General features: G+C 27.6%; 1 protein-coding gene across 1 annotated transcript in view; it reads right to left on the reverse strand.

Moving 5' to 3' along the window:
- LOC129958649 (nephrin-like) overlaps nt 1-21,161 on the reverse strand; it is a 658,065-nt gene that overhangs the window by 216,052 nt on the left and 420,852 nt on the right. Inside the window, exon 10 of the mRNA XM_056071256.1 lies at nt 20,406-20,542. Within this exon, the coding sequence (XP_055927231.1) occupies nt 20,406-20,542 (137 nt within the window). The remainder of the gene's footprint in view (nt 1-20,405; nt 20,543-21,161) is intronic.

Here is a 21,161-nt window from a genome sequence, read left to right on the forward strand (position 1 = left end):
AATTTTATAAGTATAATATTTGGTGTATGCCATTTCAAGCAAGATATAATTAAATTGTCTTGAATTCAAGAGCAGAATAATAATATAATTATATATAACTCAATAATATAATTATATTGTGCTAAATAAATAGGGATATAATATTTCTATATTTAAAAAATGGCAGGTCAATTATTGAACATAAGAAGGGTCAGAAAAACTTTTGTTTGTAAAATTAAATTCATTTCTGTCATAAAACCTGCAAATTCACCAAGTTTTAGAACAACAAATTTCATTAGCATATTTTTATATAACATATACCTTATAATAACTTAATGCATGAGATCCGATTATTAAAAACATATTAATGCTTTAAATGAAGTGAATTTCTGATTAAATAACGCTTAAAATAAGGCTTATTTAAATTGCTTTCTGTGAGCAATCTTTCTGAAATTGTGTTTTTTTTTTTTTTTTTTTGTAAGTTTCAGATTTTAAGAAGGAAAAAAAATCGTTCTTTAAGTTAATGCATCAAATCATTTTAGAATTAGATTTTATAATCTATGATGACATAACAATTGAAAATTTTTAAATAATATTTAGAAATCGGATGAACTAAAAGATGAGAGTTTTCTTGTTGAAGGAATACGTTTTTCTTCTTATTTTAAAACGGAATATATACCATTTGTAATAATTTTGCTTTCGAAAGAATCCATGTTATTTTTTAACAACATTAAGAATTCTTTTTAATTAAATTAAAGAAAAACATAGAAAATTAAAACAGATTCCCTACAGTTTACTAAAAATAGATTACTAAAAACGGTTCAGGAGTTACATGCCACAAAATATTTACAATTTTAAAAAAAGCAAACAAGCAAAATAGGATATTGTATCTTTAAATAACCTTTTGCATTCTGTCAAATTTCAACATGGAAATTAAATTTAACTATTTCTCTTTACTAAATTTCAATAATTTAATTATTTTCAAACCATATTGGTTTACTTGTTTATTCACATTTAAAAAAGAAAAAAAATGTAGCACACATTTTCAAAATAGTAATTAAAATATACCAAGCCTTCGCACCTTCATTATAAAATTTTCCTGAAATTTACCGTAGCATTCAAGAAATTGCACGACATTAACAAGCGAACAAGCTTTTAAAGACCGTCACAAATTAATCTGAAGGTGTTATTTATTCCCAAATAGAAGGAATTTCTCCCCCAAGACAATTAAGCTACATCCAAAACTCAGGAGAACCTTAACTGAAATCGAACAAGATGACTTACCCTCGCCGTCATTAATAAGATACAGGAACTGGATATTGTACTCTGAATATCACCCAATTCAATGTAAATGGACGTGTTAAGAAGACCCCGCCATTCGTGATACCACCCCAAATTCAGCTGACGTGCTTCATAAATAAGAATACTAGCAGAGGTGGAATGCAATTTAGGATGGGCCATCTCTGGAACATGATGCTCCTCTGAATTCCGCCGTTACAGTTTCATGTTTGTTGTCTCGCGTCTCGTCTTCTTAAGGCATATGCGACATTGCCTGATAGAAAGTATCTAACTTTGTTTTGTGGAAGGAAAGTGGATGAGTTGGAAAGAGCTAAATGAGATTGTTCTCTTGCTCGTCTAATGAATGAGAAACACATTGATATTATTAAATAAGATTTTGGCTTGGAAAAAAAATTCTAGCATTTTTAGTGCACTATTTGCATGAGTGATCATTATGCAGACATTTCTTACGTTTGTTTATTTCATTGGGCCGACAACGGGATCTAAACGAATTAATGCAGAAGAAATTTAATGTTTATTTTTCTTGTCAAATAAAGAAACTGACAGTTTGAGGAAAAATGTTATCAAATGGAATAACTGAATGTTATTTTTAAAGACAAATTAATATTCCAGTGACATCAAAATATTTTAACACTTCAGAAATATTGAATAATTTTGTGAATAATGAGGAATACCGAATACACAATATTGTTTAATAATTAACAATATTCAAAAGGCAGATAGTTTTAAAAACCATTGAAACAGCAAAATTCTGACATAAAAATGCTAATTATAGCTTAATAATTCATTTAATTTGAGATTTGATTTCAACAAATTAATTGAAACAATATTTCATTAAAAGTCTAATATTGTATAATACTGTGAAAACAATTGAAAAATTTGCATTGCACATCTTGTTAATTCTACATTGTAAATTTTACATTTTCAGCGCTGTGATAATATAACTGCAAATTATGTATTTGCTAACAGGATATAAAGTTTATTGTTCCTTTTTATGTCTTTTATCTAAAATGAACAGGCAGCCAGAATATATTTTTTGATACCCAGGTTCTTATTTTTTAAATAGCTGTCTGATACAAGAAAAGAATCGATTTTTAATGAAATGTTCAGCTTAGAATATATGTACTTATAGTAAAATACAAAAAGTAAATAAATGAAATTTAAAAAAATTAAATAAAAAATAATTATATATAGAATATAAAAATTTTTGCTTTAAAATTTGTCATCCCACATTTACTATAAATAGAACATGGCAAAATTATTATTTTTAAGAAAAATATCAAGAAATGTGGTCATTAAACCATTTTTTACAGAGAGCTTTAATTTACTATTTTCAAAATATTAAATTTTTTCCCATAACCTAAAAAAATGTTGAATGATTTAGAAAAAATAATTTTTCTAATGTTCCCTATATATAAAATCTATTATTTTTTAACTTCTATAATTTTAATAACACAGCTCAGTTACGAGTAAATCTTTTCCTCTTTGATTTCAAAATAACATTCTTAAGTTTATATAGTGAAAAACTTCATTAAATTAAAACGACTTGAAGGTAAGTAACAAACGGAAATGCAGCAATTGTAAGAAAAGAACTATTTAGAGATGGGCTAAAAATTCTAAAATTATTATTTCTATACTCAAATAGGTAATTAGAAATAATTTGTGAGAATGTTTCATTTCGAAACCAATATGGGGAAAAACGGAGAAACAATATTGTACAATATCGAACTCATTATTGATCAATATAACAAAAGCTTAACATTTTACACTGTCAGAGTATTGTAAAACAACATTGTACAGTATTGTTTTTTCCAAATTTTTCAAAGATATACAATAATATGGACTTCTTAGGGGGTGGCTAAAATATTCTATTCAGAGAATGAAATATTAATCATAGTTCACTCAGTTTATGCTTTGGTATCCGTTAAATGCTTCAGACTAATGTTTTTGAATACAGAACTCATCTTTCAGGGGGGAAAAAAACAAAAAATGGCGTGATGTCATTGGATACTGGAGATAAAACGCTACTGGATACTAGAGGGCATACAATGACACTAATGAATGCCTCGTATAAATTGACTGTATCCATATCTGATAACTAATACAAATAAAGTCTACGCATGTATATGGAAATTATATTTAGCAAAAACGCTATTACAAATCTGAATTTACCCCGCAGGATATGATATTTATAAAAATTTCTGTATAAATATATTGAATAGTAATTTTTTATTAAATTTTCAATTTTAAAAACATTGAGAAAATGTCAGACATTTTTGATAAAGTCGAAAACCGAAAATGTTTTTGCTAGAAGATTGAATGTTTACCTCTGAACAGTCAGAAAGTATGCTATAGAACATATAGCAGTCTTAAGCAGGAGTGGTCTCTCAAACATTTTCTCGCATACTCTATAATAAATATGTTATTCCTCACTACATGTAAAAACATATGGGTCTAGGTAAGATAGAGAACTCCTTGAACAGCACTGTCCTATTTGGTGTGGATTTAGTATTTTTACTATATCTCCCATACAGCGGCGAGTTTTCTTGTCGATTAATCCCTGGCACGCTTTTAATAGTATCCAAAAATCGAGTTGGTGTTTTAAAGGCGTTTTTTTTCCAACCTATAGAAACCAAAATTCGGCCCCAAAATAGAATTGTAATTACCTATTAACCTACTAAATTTGATATATTCAAGACATCGCGTTTACATGCTTTTGAAAATATAGATCGATAGCTGTTCAACCTCTTAATGGATTCGGCACGTAGTTTAACTGGTTCTACAATATAGATGTTAAATCTGTGTCTGAATTTTAACCATCCCTATCTATTCGTTTTGTAGTTATCATGTTAACTTATTTTCAAACATCCGGACAGACAGACTTCCTCTGAATAGAAATTAGCTCAAAATTTGATAGATATCTAAAACTTTTGTATAAAGCCTATATACAAAATTTCATTCGTCTTTTGAGTTATCTTTATTACAGACGGACAAACAAACAAACATGCAGAGATACACTTTCCAAAAACGTGTTTTTAGAATTGAGGGAGGTCCAAAACTTGGGAGATTTGTCACAATCTCGAGTTTGAATCTTTAATGTTTACAATACTTCCTCTAAACTTCGTATACGAAAAAATATATGTGAATAAGGCATTTCTTGTCTCTCAAATGTCAAATGTCAGATCACAAATTTCTTGACAAAATCTCGCTGCATTCAGATTCGCCATAATTTGATTACAAAGGTAAAGTACTATATCTGTGAATATAACACTGATTTACCTACACGTATTGTTTTGAGAAATACTTTTTAGATATGTAATTATCAAACAATACAATGAATTTAAAAGATTTAAACCCAAGGAGGCTATCATAAAAGAGGTAGTATTTATAACGTAATCAAACTTGAACCTTTTAATGTGATGGCTTCTCAGGCTATCAGATTTACCATACTGTCGTTGCCAGGCTTAAATAAACTTTCTGACATCCGGAATCGGAAACTATGTGCTATATAACATTTACTAGGGGGAAGTGCAATATAAACGGAGAGACAAATGGAGTGCACATGGAGAGACTCTACTTGCATAGATTAAAAGGCAGTCATTTGCTTATAATTTCTAAATCTCAACGTTATAGGCCGAAACAGAGTCACATCTTGGTTTATTTAAATAGTACATCAACGTAAATGTTTAACTTAGCTCTAGCAACCAATATACATTATAAGAAGCAAAAGATTTTCATAGAAAATTTTTGACTAGTTACATTATATCCATCTTGTAAAGATTTATTAATAATTATGTTAAAATTGATCATACAAATTTAAATTAACATTGTTTTAATTTATCAAATAATGTTGAGTAATTTTCTTTCATCCTGTAGTTTAGTGGTGCCAAGGGATATTCAGTAATGCCATTTTGTCTTTCCGTTTCACCTAACCATTCAGAATAAAACATTATTCTTTGAAAAACCAAAATAAGCAGGGTTAATTCTTCGCCCAGTGCTGCATTGTTTTCCACATCTTTAATCTTTAGATTATAGGAAGTTTTAATCTCAAACAACCCTCTCACAACGATTACGGAACGGGAAAGCGCCTTCTCCTACTTAAAATCGGTGATCCTTCTAACGCCACGTGAACCAACTCATTATTGCATTGTCTGTTTATGAATAAGCAAAGGTACTGCACAAAAGAAGTGGCGAGATAGAACATTGGAGTAAAACTATGCAAAGTCATTAAAGCACTGACAAATCTGTTCTGCAAACATAAGAAATCTTAAAGATACAGTTTGCATAATCTCCTTGGTTATAATAAGACTTTCTGCGTCTAATACATATGAACCCTTTAAGACGAACTTAAACCAATTTTTATCGCTTGCCTGTTATATTTTTATTGTTTACAGTATAATTATGAACCCAAATATGCAAGATTGCTTCTCAAAATTATTTGGCTTGGCTGAAATTTCGCTATTTTTATACTTTTCAAAGGAAGGTCCAGAATTTCTTTACTCGCATATCTCTTACAAATAAAATTTATCATTAATATAGCTATGCCTTCAAATTTAGCAGAGCTAAGAAATCAGCCTCTGTAAAATTTCTATTTGATATTTTTCCTAATATTACTATGTATTATTTCTAATATGTCGGCGTGTTTAAATATGTATTCATAAATTATTCCATTATTTTATATACGCTGTCTATTATTGAAAACTTCTAAATGTAATATTAAATTGTACCACAGCAGTTCCTTCAAAGAAAAAAAAATATCGGCATTAAGGTGTCATAATCATAATTTGGAAAACACTTTATTGAAAATGAAAATAAAAATTTTCAATTTCCTTTTCTGTTAAATTTTGTAACGTAGCATGATAGAAGTTGCATTTGGGATGTTTTACATATGTATAAACTATTTTGAAACTCCATTTCAAAAGTTAACCGTTTAAATGTGATATTATCAAAGCTGAAATATCGCATCTGCTTAGAATGAACCCTTCAATTAAAATTATCTTTTGAACAGCGTATTCTGAATTTCATGACGGTAATGTGAAAGTAGATAATCTACTATAGAGTGAAATAAGGACTTAGACTATTTACCTGAAAATACCTAACATCCTATTTCAAATTTTGCGATGCAAACCTATTTAGATTTCATTACATTCATCTACTTCTCATCGAAATTTGAACTTCGTGAAAGTTTTCAACAAAGATTTTACGATATGATAAACTAAACAAACCTGATTAAATACCGCAAATATTTTGTTCAGATTTTTCCTATTATTCTACAGAAAATTCTTCAAACTACAATTCCATCGCAGACTCTTCATCTTTCAAGAAAAATGTATTCAAAATATATCCTTTCATCCCTTCCGGAGACAGATTGTTCAGTGGAGGCAGTGTTCGAATACGCAAAAAGATAGGTTACTGCAAGGCATAAAGTAAGCTCTTTTGTAAGATTCAATCCTATGAAGCTTATTTGAATAGGCATTGGATTTTAAAAGAACCTTATCGTAGAATATGCGTGACTGTTTAAAATGATTGCTTTTGATTCTTAGAAAAGATTATTGGAGAAAGTGAACTTTTCTGTTAAATTCTTGTCTTCCTTAGATAAAATTTTCCACTTGAAGAAATTTCTAGAAAACTATTGGAAGTCAACAAGAATATTCATGTTCTGAACTTTTTTTCCCCCTTTTCTTACGTTATGATTAAATAATTCTTTCTAAGCAATTTCTGCTCAAAATATTTCAGGTGATTTCCATTTCCTAAAACCATCAATCTCATCAGGAATATATAATGCCGGAATATTTTTCTCAGAAGAATTTCTTATCTATTTTATAGAATGATGAGGTTTTGCTTCAATGTATGATTGAAATTTTATTTGCATCTGGAACCAAATAAATGATGTAGCTTTATTTTTCGAAAATAAAAATAATGTTGCTTTCAATGCATTGCTTATTTCTATATTCATTTGGAATGTATATATATTCATACAGCAATTTCAGGGAAACATTTCACTTATACTGAGAATTTTTTAATCTTACTTTAATAAAAGTTTGATTCGGTTTATATAGCAAGCTAATTTTGGTGGCAGTTTTTATTTTCCATCAAGAATTTCACATATTGTTAACTATATTGTGAGACTACATATAACTATCATATTGAAACATTAAAAAGATGATAATGCTTATAAAAATTTGACTATTTTCTTATAAAAAATAAAAATCATAAAACACTATATAACTGTTTCTTAAAAGCATGTTTTGCATATGTTTATTAATGGTCGACATATTTATACATTGCAAATTTGGAAATAATATGTCCATTTTACTTACGTACTTCATCATTTTTAGATACAATTAAAAAATGTCACTATCTAAGGCACAGAGGAAAATAATTAGAAAATTCATTTGCATTAATGATATCATTATATAAACCTCTAATTTAAATTCAAAACAGTTACTTGCTATGTATTTAGGGTTATAGATACGGCATTTCATTTATGAAAAATAATAGTGCAAATATTTAGGCTAAGAGATTATCTTAGAAATAAAAGAAAATTACTTGCACTTTACTCAGTTGTTTCCACAATTATATGAACAGCTCTGGTATATTCTTTAGTTTTCAACAAAGGTTCAATATTTTATTAACCACTCAAAGGTCACTAAAAATATGATAAAACTACCAAAAAGAAAGGAAAATATGTGCAATAAAAAAGCAAGACTTTCGAAATCAAATAAAATTAACTGTCTATAACTTAAATGCGTCATCAACTCTTCAAATACTTCTGGTAGATATGTAGATGGTGAATTCCTTATTCTAAAACAATGTTATAATGTTTTCCGACGTTTTCATCGTTGCTTACTGGCTATATCAAAAACACTGCAAAAATATCACATACTGGTAGAAAACATTATGAAACTACGAAATTAAATGAATCAAGTCGAAAAAATTATATAAGCATAAAATATATTGCAAAAAAATATTGCTTTTACGGGTATAGCAAAAAGTGACAAATAACTTGTCTCAAAGTTTCAGGTTTCATATCCAAAGTGAATATGATGTATTGTGCAAAGATAACGCTTGACTGCCTCATCGATCGCAAAATGTTCAGGTTATATATGAAAGCTTAAAATATATCAACATTCCAGAGATGGAGTGCCCAGGCAAATAAACAATGAAAACCTCTTTGTAATTTCTGATAAGGAGCAGTACTAATTATGTTCTTAGACATTATTTAATTTTAATAATCCCAAAAACAAAATATTCATCATAAATGAATATTTACTCAAATGAAAAGCATTTTATATTTACAAATTAATACATTTTAAATTTGGTTTAATTGATTGACACATTATTTTAATAAAATAAATTGCAAAGAGCTTCAGAAAATTCTTTTAAGTAATAAATATCTAAATATTGTGTCTTAGAACTCGGAGGTGTTTTTCTTTGTGTGTGTGTGTGTGTGTGTGTGTGTGTGTATGTGTGCACGCGCGCTACCTCTCATCTGATCTCTCAGTTTATTGAAAGTTTATTAAACCTAAATTATACCACCAGTTTTGCAAGAAACCATTATAGATGAGGCAATTTGTTGACCTCTGAAAATGTACCAATTAACATATTCATTGGGTATTATGATTTTTTAGGTGTTTCAGCAATAAGTATCCTTTATCATAACTTTTTATCACTGAATACAATTCTTATATAAATGCCAATTTTTTTATTCCATTTATTAAATCAATAGATTTTCGTATTTTATGTCCATATATCTTTACATTGATATTTCCGGCATATATTTATATACAGTTCACACCATGAATTAAATTTGGAGACATAAATTTGTCAGTAAATAAAAACATCATCAAGAAGATTTGATTTGAATGAAAGAGAAGAATTACTATTTGCACTATAAGAACTCTAATAGCAGATTTTCGACGATTGCCTACAGAATATAAGTAATAATTTATAAATTACCGACACTATTTGATTTATTATGGCCTGTTTCTGACTCACATTTTTTAATACAGTAATACGACAAGTCTCATTTAACAAATGCCAGCATTTAATGATGGACTTATTTTATTTTAAAAGCAAAATTTAAATTAATAAAAAATTAATTAGCAAAATTTAAATTAAAATTTAAATAAATTCATATTTTAAAAGCAAATAATATATTTTATGGTAATACTTTTAACCACCACCATATTCTATTTTCGACAGAGATTTATAATTAAATAAATAACTTTAATTTTATTCTCCATCTCATTATGTTGATTTTTTTATCTGGAATGTGTAAAGAAAATAAATATTAAAAGCAAAGAAGTATTAGATAACAAACTGACAAATTAAACTCCAAATATATTAAATTTCTTGAAATGTCAAAATTTTATAATACTGAGCAAATATTGTTTTGGGAGCTGAATATATAACGTTGATATAACACAAACTATTGAATTATATTCCACATTCAATAACTTGTATTTGCAGTTATGACATGAATTCCTGTCAGGAGTATATTTACCTATTTGATAATAATTTAAAATGATCAAAAAGCATTCATTATTAATCATTTTTGCTATAAAGATATCTTTTCCTTTAAATTTAATAAAGAATGATATATTATTAAGTTCATAATCATAGTAAGGTATTTAGGGCTCAATACCAAAGAAAGTATTGAAATGAACCCAATATCATTTCACATACAGACTATTTAAACCACTGAAAATCTATTTACGAAGGAAACAGTCCACACTTTAATCACCAGGGACAAAAGTGACGGACGGAATATGAACAATAAATTAGGAATAAAAATTAAATAAGGCACCGTCTTAAATTATTGACTAAAATGCAATTGACATTTAATTGAATTTTTTAATACCTGCAAATCAATTGTTGATTTCATAATTCAGAGCACACTTACATAATTTTAACCTTTCATTTCTTAATTTAGTTTACAAAAAATATTCATTATATTTTCCTCGCAATTGTAGGTCACTGTTTCTGTAGTTCTATGTAGTTGCTATTTCATTCTCAAAATAACACAGTCGACTACAGAATCTCATAATCAATTATGTATGCTACTTTAACTCGGCTAAATTATTCATGTTAACTCATATAGACAGTCTAAAATGACCTAATAACCTCAAATCACAAGACTTAAGATCAAGCCAACAAATATTTGCTTAACTCACATTCATGCAATGTTTGTTGTAGAAGAATAACTGTAAAAATTAAAAAAGGAATTTTATTATTTTGGTAATACAATATTAAATATTAACAATGTAAAACGTTCGCTTTCTAAGTTTTAAAAAAATTCTTTGCTTGTTTTACTGCTCAAAATGAACTTTCAGAGTGACTTTAACCCCGGCGGCGAATATGTGAACCAAGCATTCCTCTTTCTTTTATATCCGGTAGTCTGAATAGAACTTATACGGAAAATTGGTTGATTTAGCACAGTACTTTATTCAGAATTGAGCTCCAACTTCTATAATTTAATAATGATCACCTTGCGTATTTAAACTTTTATCGCATGTAATGGTAGCTTAATAATAATAATCTAATACTAAATAAATGAAATACTTTTTTTACGATGCCAAAACATTTAAAAAAACTACCATTATTTAATGAATTCGCACATTGAATTAATTTTCTATTTATTAAAACATAATACATTACAAAATTTAATGAACATAACAACATTTTTTTAGCATTCAATGTTTCTTCATTTTTATTTCAGATGTGAATCTAAACCTATTTAATTCAAATGGTACATAGACGTTCGTAACTACAGTACAAGAATTCATTCATGAATTTGAAATCCAATATTGCTCCTTCCATTTGTGCAAAAGTAATTAAACAATCACGGAATGAAAAAAAAATGATAAAAGATACAATGTATTCGATTTCCTAAATTTTTTCCCCGCGATAAATATTTGTAAACTGTCGCAACGAACTTTTGCAGATATTTCTTTATAAAAGGATCGATTATTTAAAAGATGTGCGGGGCGTTTTTCAGGCTGAATGAATTGATTAAAAACTGATATGTAAATTAATGATGCACTCGTTCTTACCTTTTTTTGGCCAGATTTGATCAAATGAACAGCAGACCAAAAGAAAAAAATTCATTTAAAAACACGGAAAGTAGAAAAGTAAAAACAGACGAATTCGTTGAATGTAATAAGCTAGTTTAATATCAAAATTTCCATCGGAAATTCGATATCGCCTGTCACGGAGAGAAAACTCTTTTTTTGAAAAGAAATGACTAATTTATACCACGGTTCAATGGCTGGAAGTTAAATGAGGAGCTTCACACCTCAGCTGACGCTTTTTTTATTTATATTCACATAAAAGTAATTTCAAATTGAATGCGATGTTTTATTTCCTTACTACCAAATCTTGTTGAAGATAGGGCATGAATAATGATTGAATCAAACGTTAGCATCATTTAATTTCTTTCCCATAATATCATCTCCATTTCTTATTTTTCAAAATCATGACAGAAAGACAGCATCAAACTTTATAGGAAAATAAGGTCCAAAATGAAGAGAAAAAAAGGCTATCTCACTGAAACTATTTCAATACTACGAATTCAATTTTATTCTCCTCTTTGAAGGAGAGTGTCTATATTGCTCTTTGCAAATATTTGCTGCTGAGTGTTGCAAAAGACGTTGAATGACATGCAAAAGAAATATAATACTTTTGATTCAATAGAGCACAGCTGCATTTTGTCTGAACGTATACGACCCAACGATTTTGCATTGTCTTTTACATTTTTCTCTCTCGAGATCCTTGCAATATTAAATGTTGGTATTTCAGGATTGAGTGCATGAATTTTTGAATTTTTTGAATGAAATAGCTATTTTCGGTTTTTCGATAGTGAAAATTATTGCTTTTTTACATTTTTAATACGTTTAATATCTAACTTAAAAAGAAAATTAAATTTTTAAACTTACTATTACTCCGTTAAAATTAGTTTCATTCACAGGATTCGTTAGAATCGAAAGATTTAAAATTCTGTAATATATTTTTATTATATTGATTCAATTGCGAAATACATTTATCAGACAAATTTATAAAATCTTTATATTTTCAGCAGAAATGTTGCTGAAAACATAAAGAAATTTCTAGTAATTTATTGGAAAGAATGTTTAATGATATTCGAAAGCAATGTTTTGATTTATATGAGTTCACTTTGGATTTATATGAACACAAGGGCATTTTGTCTGAATATGTATCATTTATCAATTTTGCACTTCTTTTTTCAGAATTTTGTAGAATAAAATGCAAGTAGAACATGATTCCATTAATTTATTATCAGAATGCTTAAAAATAAAAATATGTTCATAAGTATTTATTTTAAATAGAATCACATTTATTCCTTTGATATATTCGAAGAAAAGTTTATCGTTATATAACAATAAACAAATTTTCTGGAGAAGTAATAATTATAAGACATCAAAGTTATTTACATAGAGCAATGGGAACATCACTAGAATTCCAATTATTCTTATTTTTCATAAAAATATTACTTTTAATATTAAAAAATAATAACAAAATTAAGATAATTAAAATCCTATTATATTAAGAAGTAAAATGTTAAGGTAATTTTAAATGAAGAAAACGAAGTATATATTTCTGTGTTTAAATTTAGACTGAACTGAATGGCTTATAAAATATTAAATAAAACACAAGAAATAAATTAAAATTAAATTTTGTCGAATGCAAACCTAATTCTTTATTGAACATGATCCTAATTTGAATACCTCCTGATGCTTTCAAATGATGATGAAATAAACACTAATAAGTATTAAATATTATCAATCATGCACTCAGAATTAAAACAATTATTATTATTTTTAGTCTACAATAGAAAAGTCTGAAAATTCAATTAATAGTTAAAGCTTCACTTAGAATTTTATTCCAGTTTATGATTAATAAAAAATTATTTCAGATAAAATCGTCATGAATACAAATAAGAAACAAGTATTGTTTTAACTGGCAGACGTCGTTCCTTAGAATAAATTCAATAACGATGTTTATTAACTAAATCATTCCATTCATCATTATCAGACAAGGCTATTTTGAAATAAATTTTTTAAACAAGTATTTTCACAACTAATAGACTTTTACCTTTGTTTAAGAACATTTAGAATTTATTTTATTATGAAATAATTAAAAAAAAAATCAAACATGTTTATTTATTGATTCCTTTGAAATAACTATCATTTTTCTCAATATTCAAAAGCGTAAATGCGGATTACAAGCCATTTTTAGCCATACCATCTGCACTGCACTTCTTCAGAATTTGAGAATCGTTATCCTTTAAGTAAATTCCCTTAAGTAAAACATATTAGAAAAAAAATTACTCACTGAAATACAGTCAGAAATAAAATTAATAAAATTAGTCTTTCAATTTTTCACCTTTAGATAGTTCTATAAGCATCTTTAAACACTGCTTTTAAAAATGGCTAAAACGGATGAAGCATTAATAATTTATATAGAAGTTCTGACATATTCTAAGGAAGTCTAGTTCATTGCAGATTCTAAGAAACAATTTGATGACATCTATTACTGCAACATGCTTTTAAATAAGGATTTGAATGTATTTAATACATAAATATGTATTATGGAATGTACGGTTATGGATGTATGAAATTTTCGAGACTGGCGAAATGATGATCTCGTCTCGAAAAGAAAACATTTTCCTGCCATCAATGAAACATTTTGTTAAACAGATGAAAAGATGCTTTACTAGCGATTGTAAAATATAACGTCAATTTTTATTATGTTAACAAATGTGGATCCAGGTATTATATGGTATTAATATGGATCCTGATATATTAAATATTTATATCCTATTAATATATATTTAATCCCGGAAGAGAAAACAATAATAAAGATTCGATAAGTAAGCGAAGTAACGAGTAATTAGGTAATTGATTAATAAAATATTCACAATAGATATAATAGTGAACATGAGGAGATTCGATATCCTTAAACGTATTCCATGTTTAATTCATTGCGATGAAATATTTTATTAAGATCTTAAATATATAGAGAAATAGATGTCTTACTTGCTAATAAAATAGGTACGGAATTTTTATCCAATAAATTTTCAAATCCAATTAGGTAAAGGAAAATAAAGCATGAAGAATAAACAAGTTATTTATTCTCTTGATTTCACCGAACATTTTGATGTCCAGCTGGAAATATTCGCCTTCTCTCATCAATTTTCGTATTTGAGGACAACATGGCCTAGTTGGCATACATTCATAGATGCTGGCCTCATTCCAGAATAAATATAGAGAAATTTCCGTTAAAAGCTCATTATGTAGCTTTTTCGTGATTTTTGTTCTAAATAAACTTCAGCAGACACTCCTTGTTGGAAAAAGATGTGTCTTATAAAGCTATTCAGAGAGATTAAGGAGACCACCTTCAAACATAAAGATAAGGAGGAATTAAAAACATAATTGAAGTCTTTCGAAGAATAAGATTTAAGATAATAAATGATAAGAAAATTTTTAAACATTAAAATGAAAGCAAATTAATCTTTGCGGTCTCTTTATAAAAGATGATACTTTGTGCCATTCACTGGAAAGTTTTGAACAATTACAAAATTTTGAATAAGAGTATTCGAAGATAAAATTTTAGATATATGGAAAACCAAATTAACAGGATGTCTTTATACAAAATATACAAGCGTTTTTGTATTATACAAATTGGAAACAATTATTTTCTTTTAATTTTTCATATAATTTTGTTTTTGAATATCAGTTATCTTTTAAAAATATTACTATTTTGTATTTTATATTTACCAAGTAGCAAAATCTTTTAAAATTGTTAATGAAACTGATAATTTGTTTAGAGACAAGAAAACATTAATTTTATATAGGTATCGTTAGGTTTTGCTCATATTTTTATGTTATTCATTTGATGAGTATTTTATAAAATAGAGACATCATATTTGATTCTGAACGATTCAGAAAATTCATAGTTTTACATTGGACTGGCAAAACGCTAAAATAATCAGGTATTAAATAATGAAATAAACCTAATATTAGTATGCAGTGATTTAAAACAGTTATTTACTGGAAATAAAACCATTTATTCTTAATTGAGTGCATAAAAAATTAACTAATTTATAGACTTTTCTAAATAAATGAATGGAATCTGTTTTATTTCGGAGTTAAATTCGAAAAATACAAAATAGTTACAAATGCAATTGTTACTTTAACATATGAGTTTACGAAAGTGGTCAATGGAAGCTGTTGTTCAGGTTTGATTACTAGTCTCTCCCTATATCGAAAAGACTAAAATCGATAATTAGAAAAGAACCATTTCTTATTGGAAACGTATATTTCCGATATTGTACGGCTTCGACTCATCAGCTTCATTGACTGGTTCGACCAGTTTAGAATGAATGAAGTCAATGCCTTTTCATCTTAGCCATGGATACATTCGACTCTTTTGAAAGAATGTTTTAATCGGTTTTACGATTGTCTCCAATATCTTACGTTCAACAAGGAAAAAGCAGGAAAATGAAAGAAATCTTTATATTCCAAACTATGTAGATCAGTACTACGTATTATCAAGTAGTTGAAAATTCCAGCCATTGAGAAAAAAGTTCTAATTTTTTACTGAACTTTAGTTTAAATTTTAACCTTCAAATAATTGTTTATGAAAGGTTAATAAAATGAAACTTTGAATAACATTCTACGGTTCAATTATGGAAATATTTTGATGCTGTTTTTGTTAAAAAATGTAAATGCTTTTAAGTCATATTTTTCTTTTCTAAGCGTTTTTAAATTATAATTCATGTTCACACAAATAGTTTAATACTACATTGTCTTTTATACTGTTTGCATTATTTTTCTTATTTGAAAAATAGAATTGTTTAATTGTTATAGCATTTTAAAATCTTATTTCAAAAATAATCAAAAAATGTTGCAACAATATAAAAAATTGTTTATTGCGGTGCGATAAATCATATTAATTATATACATATTATAAATTAAAAGAGATAATTTAATTTAGACTTATTTAATGTCTAATGGGTATTGTGTGTTTGAAGGACTCTAGAACATTGCATGCATCGCGCCACATGAATGATAATATGTATAATTGTGGATAAAACTTCAAAACATTTCTCCATTTCTGAAAATGACAATGACAAAGAAGGAGCTAAAAGGAAGAATATGCAACTTAATTCTCTAAATGAATCAGTTAAAATATGAAGAAAAAAATGAAAATTATTAAACACGTATTATACAGTTTACTATTTATAAGGAGTAAAAATAGAAAAAAGTAAAATAAATTACCTAATCGTTAAAAACGATTTAAAAAAGAAGCAGTAATGCTTTTTTTATTAATTTTTGTTTGTTTTAATAACATAGAAATATCCATTCTCGTAGATGAAATCGTAGTCACTCAATTCGTAAATTTTCCTTTTTTAATATGAAACAAAACTGTGAGTACAAACTGAGGAAATGCGTTTTCAAAATACTGTTTCATTCGTTTACTTTCAACACATCAGTAAGACATCATGGTTTAATTTTTTTAAAAATAACATACTTATTCTGTAACATACTATCTGCATTGTGAACGTTAAAAATGTATTATAGATATTTTAATCCAACAAAATTTGAAATTTCATGTGAAAATACCTGTAGTTTAATTCATTTTGATACATCTAAACAGTCACTCTGAATGTATTATTGAATTATGGTGATTTTAATGCAGAAAAACTTATGTAAAATGCAGCTAGCATTTAAAGTGTTTCCATATTATATAAATATAAGTGCAATTTAATAAATCAACTAAATCTTTGAAGTGCTTCACTTTCAGGTGGTCTTCACCAACACACTTTCTATTTTGATTTATTTGGCTTCATGTTTTAAATGTTTATCAAAAAGTTTCGTGAAGCAGAGTGGATTATTTCATATTTTTTCTGTATTCTGATTTTTTACCATTCTAATTGTTGATTTAAATCTTCTAAATTACTTCCGAGATCATGTAACTATGTTGCACTGTTTTCTCCTTGATCGCATATACTGAATTCCGATATATAGATATAGCGATAACGAGTAAAATTCAGTTTTCATTTTTGAATTTTTCCTTGAGAAACAGGATAGTGTTCTCAATTACCCTTGATCCTTTTCGTAATGGGGAAATTAGAAAGAAGCATTTATAGTAATAAAAATCTGCATTTAGGATGATGGTAGGAAGTAATATTTCATTTAGGAACACAGAAGCAGATCGTTCCGCCAATAATGTTCATTACTATATGACCAATCAGCATTTGACATTTTCAATGAATCTGCTATGTGATCTATGTGCATATTAATTTTCACGAATGAAAATTAGCTATTGAAAAGGATTTGATGCAGTTTGATGTCAAATATGAAAAACTGACATCGGATTATCAAAAAAAAATACGATGTTGAGAGAGGAATCTGAAAATGATGATTTTGACTCTTAAGATAGAAATCAATAAGAAACAGAGTTTGCGATGATGGTGGAAGTAACTTATCTCGAAACATATATGGTTGAATTTTCAACAAATTAGTATATTTTTTCGAAGATATTGAAGCTACTGGAATAAAGACTCGTTATTCGTAATTCTATGGAATTGATCGAGTTGATGGTGCTACAGGCTTGAACAGCCCCAGTTTGATTAAATCAAAATTTCTGTTGTGGTTCATGATAGTTTGTCATTTCCAATTCAGATAAAAGACCATATCACTTCAATAGACTTTTTTAAGTAGCGAAATTATCAAATAAAAATGGGTTGAACTGGGGACAAAATATTCTGCTTGAAATGATAACTATTTGTTCTACTACTAAAGTAAAATACTAGTCCTTGCCTCTTTTGAAAGGCGTTTGTTAGTCTTGGGTATTTCTTTCTCTCGTATCAAAATAATCAGGTATTTCCATTTTTATAACAATTCATTTCCCGAATTTTCAAGACAAAATTGGAGATAGAAAGAATATCAATTACTTCAAATTACATGTATTAAATAGTTATGATTGATTATAAACGATATTCCGAGGAATGGAGTATATATATTTTGAAAAACTATAAAAAAACCGATGTTATCGAATAGTTCAGAATAGACTTTAAAATATATTAAGAGGAAGCAAGCTGCTCTTTCTGAGCATTTCAAGCATATTCTCTTGAAATCAGCACATAATTCTGATCAGAAGTCAAAACACGTGCGTTCCCAATTACTCCATAGTATTTGGGAACATATCGGGGTAATTCTGAAGGTCGCTGTATCTGATATTGGTTAATTAATAAATTTAAAGGGAAAGGAATAGCTAAATGAGTCGTTCAAACATTAATATGCACTCATATAAATTATAAACTCATTTCCCATCTCTTACGATCACCTCAAATTGAAAAAAAAAACCGAAATCTGCAAAATCTGCTTCCTAACTAATTTTACCACAACTTCTATCTGAATCATTAAAAAAAAATGAAGCTTTTAAACAAGATATTACCCTGCGATCTCATAATAAATAAAAAAATTCTATACGCATGCTTTTTTAATCTCAAATTTATTTCGTTGTACAGAGAAACTTATAAAACAAAAAAAGATAATTTTGTTCATTAAGAACGACGAGTTGAAGAAACTGTATACTGTTTTCATCAGATTCTTAAAATCATAATTCAAAGTTACATTGAATCTGAGAAAAAAAAAACCCCAAAAAAAACCAGTGCTAAGCACGTCATCTAAAATCACTTTTTGGATAAAAAAATTCCATTTCGGAAAATGAATTTTGACGCTTCGAAAGATAATTTTGTATCTGAGTGCTAACAATACTTCATGACGCAAAAATGCTAAACTTTTCACTTTCGATGCATATTTCGTCACATAAAAGGAACTTGATCTGCTTCATTTATTTTAAGATAACATGCTCTATCGTAATCTTGAGAAATACTAAACCTTTTCGCTTAAAATTCGAATGTTATGACAAAACTATCAACTTGCATGCTCATCTTTTATTTCAAAATTTTGCGCAAGAAATTCCTTATCTGTATTGCTCTGTTGACTGGGAGAAAGAACTGGATTTGAATATACAGTGTGAAATGGAAACTAAGTTGGCAGTCTCATGCAAATGATACAGGGGCAATGCGGGGTATAAAGATGCAAATGATGAAGAAAATAAAGGAAAGAAAGAAAGGGATGCTAATGAATCATTGTTTTCTTTCATCGTTCTTTATTTTGAAAAAAAAATGCTCGATTAATAAAATTGAATATTTTGCTAATTATCTAGAAATTAAAAAGGAAAAACAAATTTAAAAGAAATAAAATTTATTTGTTCCAGTTTTAAACTAGACAATTTTTTTAAAACAACTATCTTAAATAATTTCTTGACAATGATATCAGAATGACTGATTTGTTTAATTAAAAGTTTGAGGTTTTAATAGGTATATAATGATATTTTGTGAGATAACTATTAATTTTAATTGTTCCCGAAAAATGGTGTTGCTTTCTTTCTACACTTCTGCCCCTACTGATAAACCATGCTTCATCCTGATGGACATAACTGTCTAATACTCCTGTGTTTATTCTGGATAACACGATCAATGAGGGCAACTGAATTTAAATATTTTATCCAATGAAGTGGAATATAAAGTACCTCTTTTAGTAGACTAGTCAATTTGAGTTCCCATTTCAACTCATTTTTAACTTAACAATACGCTAATAACTTATTTTAGATGTTTTTATTTATTTTAATAACTTAATTTTAAAAAATTATTGATTTTTATGATTACTCAGCATCCACGTTTGTGTGCAATACTACTTAAACAGATGCTCAATATTTTTAAACAATGTAATAACAAAGTTAAAATAATAAAACAGAATACAGGGATCAATTGCATTTGACAAAGTGTTAATATATTTTATAATTCCTAGAATTTGTATTAAGAAAGAAATTTGACTGGATTGAATTTCAAATGATTATTCCGTTTCAGAAATGTTTACATAAATATTGTTAATATACGCATTAATAGCTTATCAAAGATTTGAATATTTTATTAATAATGTTAAAAGACCTTTTGGTTTATTTTGATTTTGACACACGCATCTTATAGTACTTAAAATTAATCGAGGAAGATAATATAATGGTAAACTTACTTCTATTTCGCCTCTATACCATCGCAGGTCTGCAGGAGGGTTTCCCGACAAAGCTGAGCAAGTGAAACTCTGATGGTCACCTTCTCGCAACTCCGAATTATCATCATACCCTATTATTGTTGGTGCTTCAGGCGGATCTAAAAGAGGCAATAAAGATTTTAAGTGGAAATACGATGAAATGAAATGGAAAGAGACAAAGTAAACATGCAATTGATTTACGGTATACAATAAATACCATTAACTAATTGCAGTCATAATAATGTATATTATCAGCCAAAATATTGATGCACATTTATACGGAATTTTTCATCGGTAATAATTCCAAGAATTCGAATTAATTTCATTATAATATTCCTCAAGCAGAAGGCTTTATTTCTCTTTCTAATTTATTTTGGGGGCTTATCAATCATATGGGATAAGCAGAATATTAAATTTTGCAAAATGCAAAAACGTTTAGGGCAAATTAAAAGAGGAATGTCTCTACACAATGTGTCGTATCAATACTATTAACTGAACATCGTCAACATCAATAAAGTTTTATATGCATGTTAAAATACCATAAGTTATTGCTATTTATTTAATGAGATTAGCAAATTAATAAAAAAAAGATTTAGTTTATGGCAACGCAAACTTTTTCGAAAGAAGATACAAATATTACTCGAGCAAAAATCTCTCATAAAATTTAATATTAACTAAAATTCTCTCACTTCATAACTCTTAAGAAGAAATCAGCTTCGATGAAAGCTGTTGGACGAA

The sequence above is a fragment of the Argiope bruennichi genome, chromosome X1 (genome assembly GCF_947563725.1).
Source record: "Argiope bruennichi chromosome X1, qqArgBrue1.1, whole genome shotgun sequence".
Lineage (NCBI taxonomy): Eukaryota > Metazoa > Arthropoda > Arachnida > Araneae > Araneidae > Argiope > Argiope bruennichi.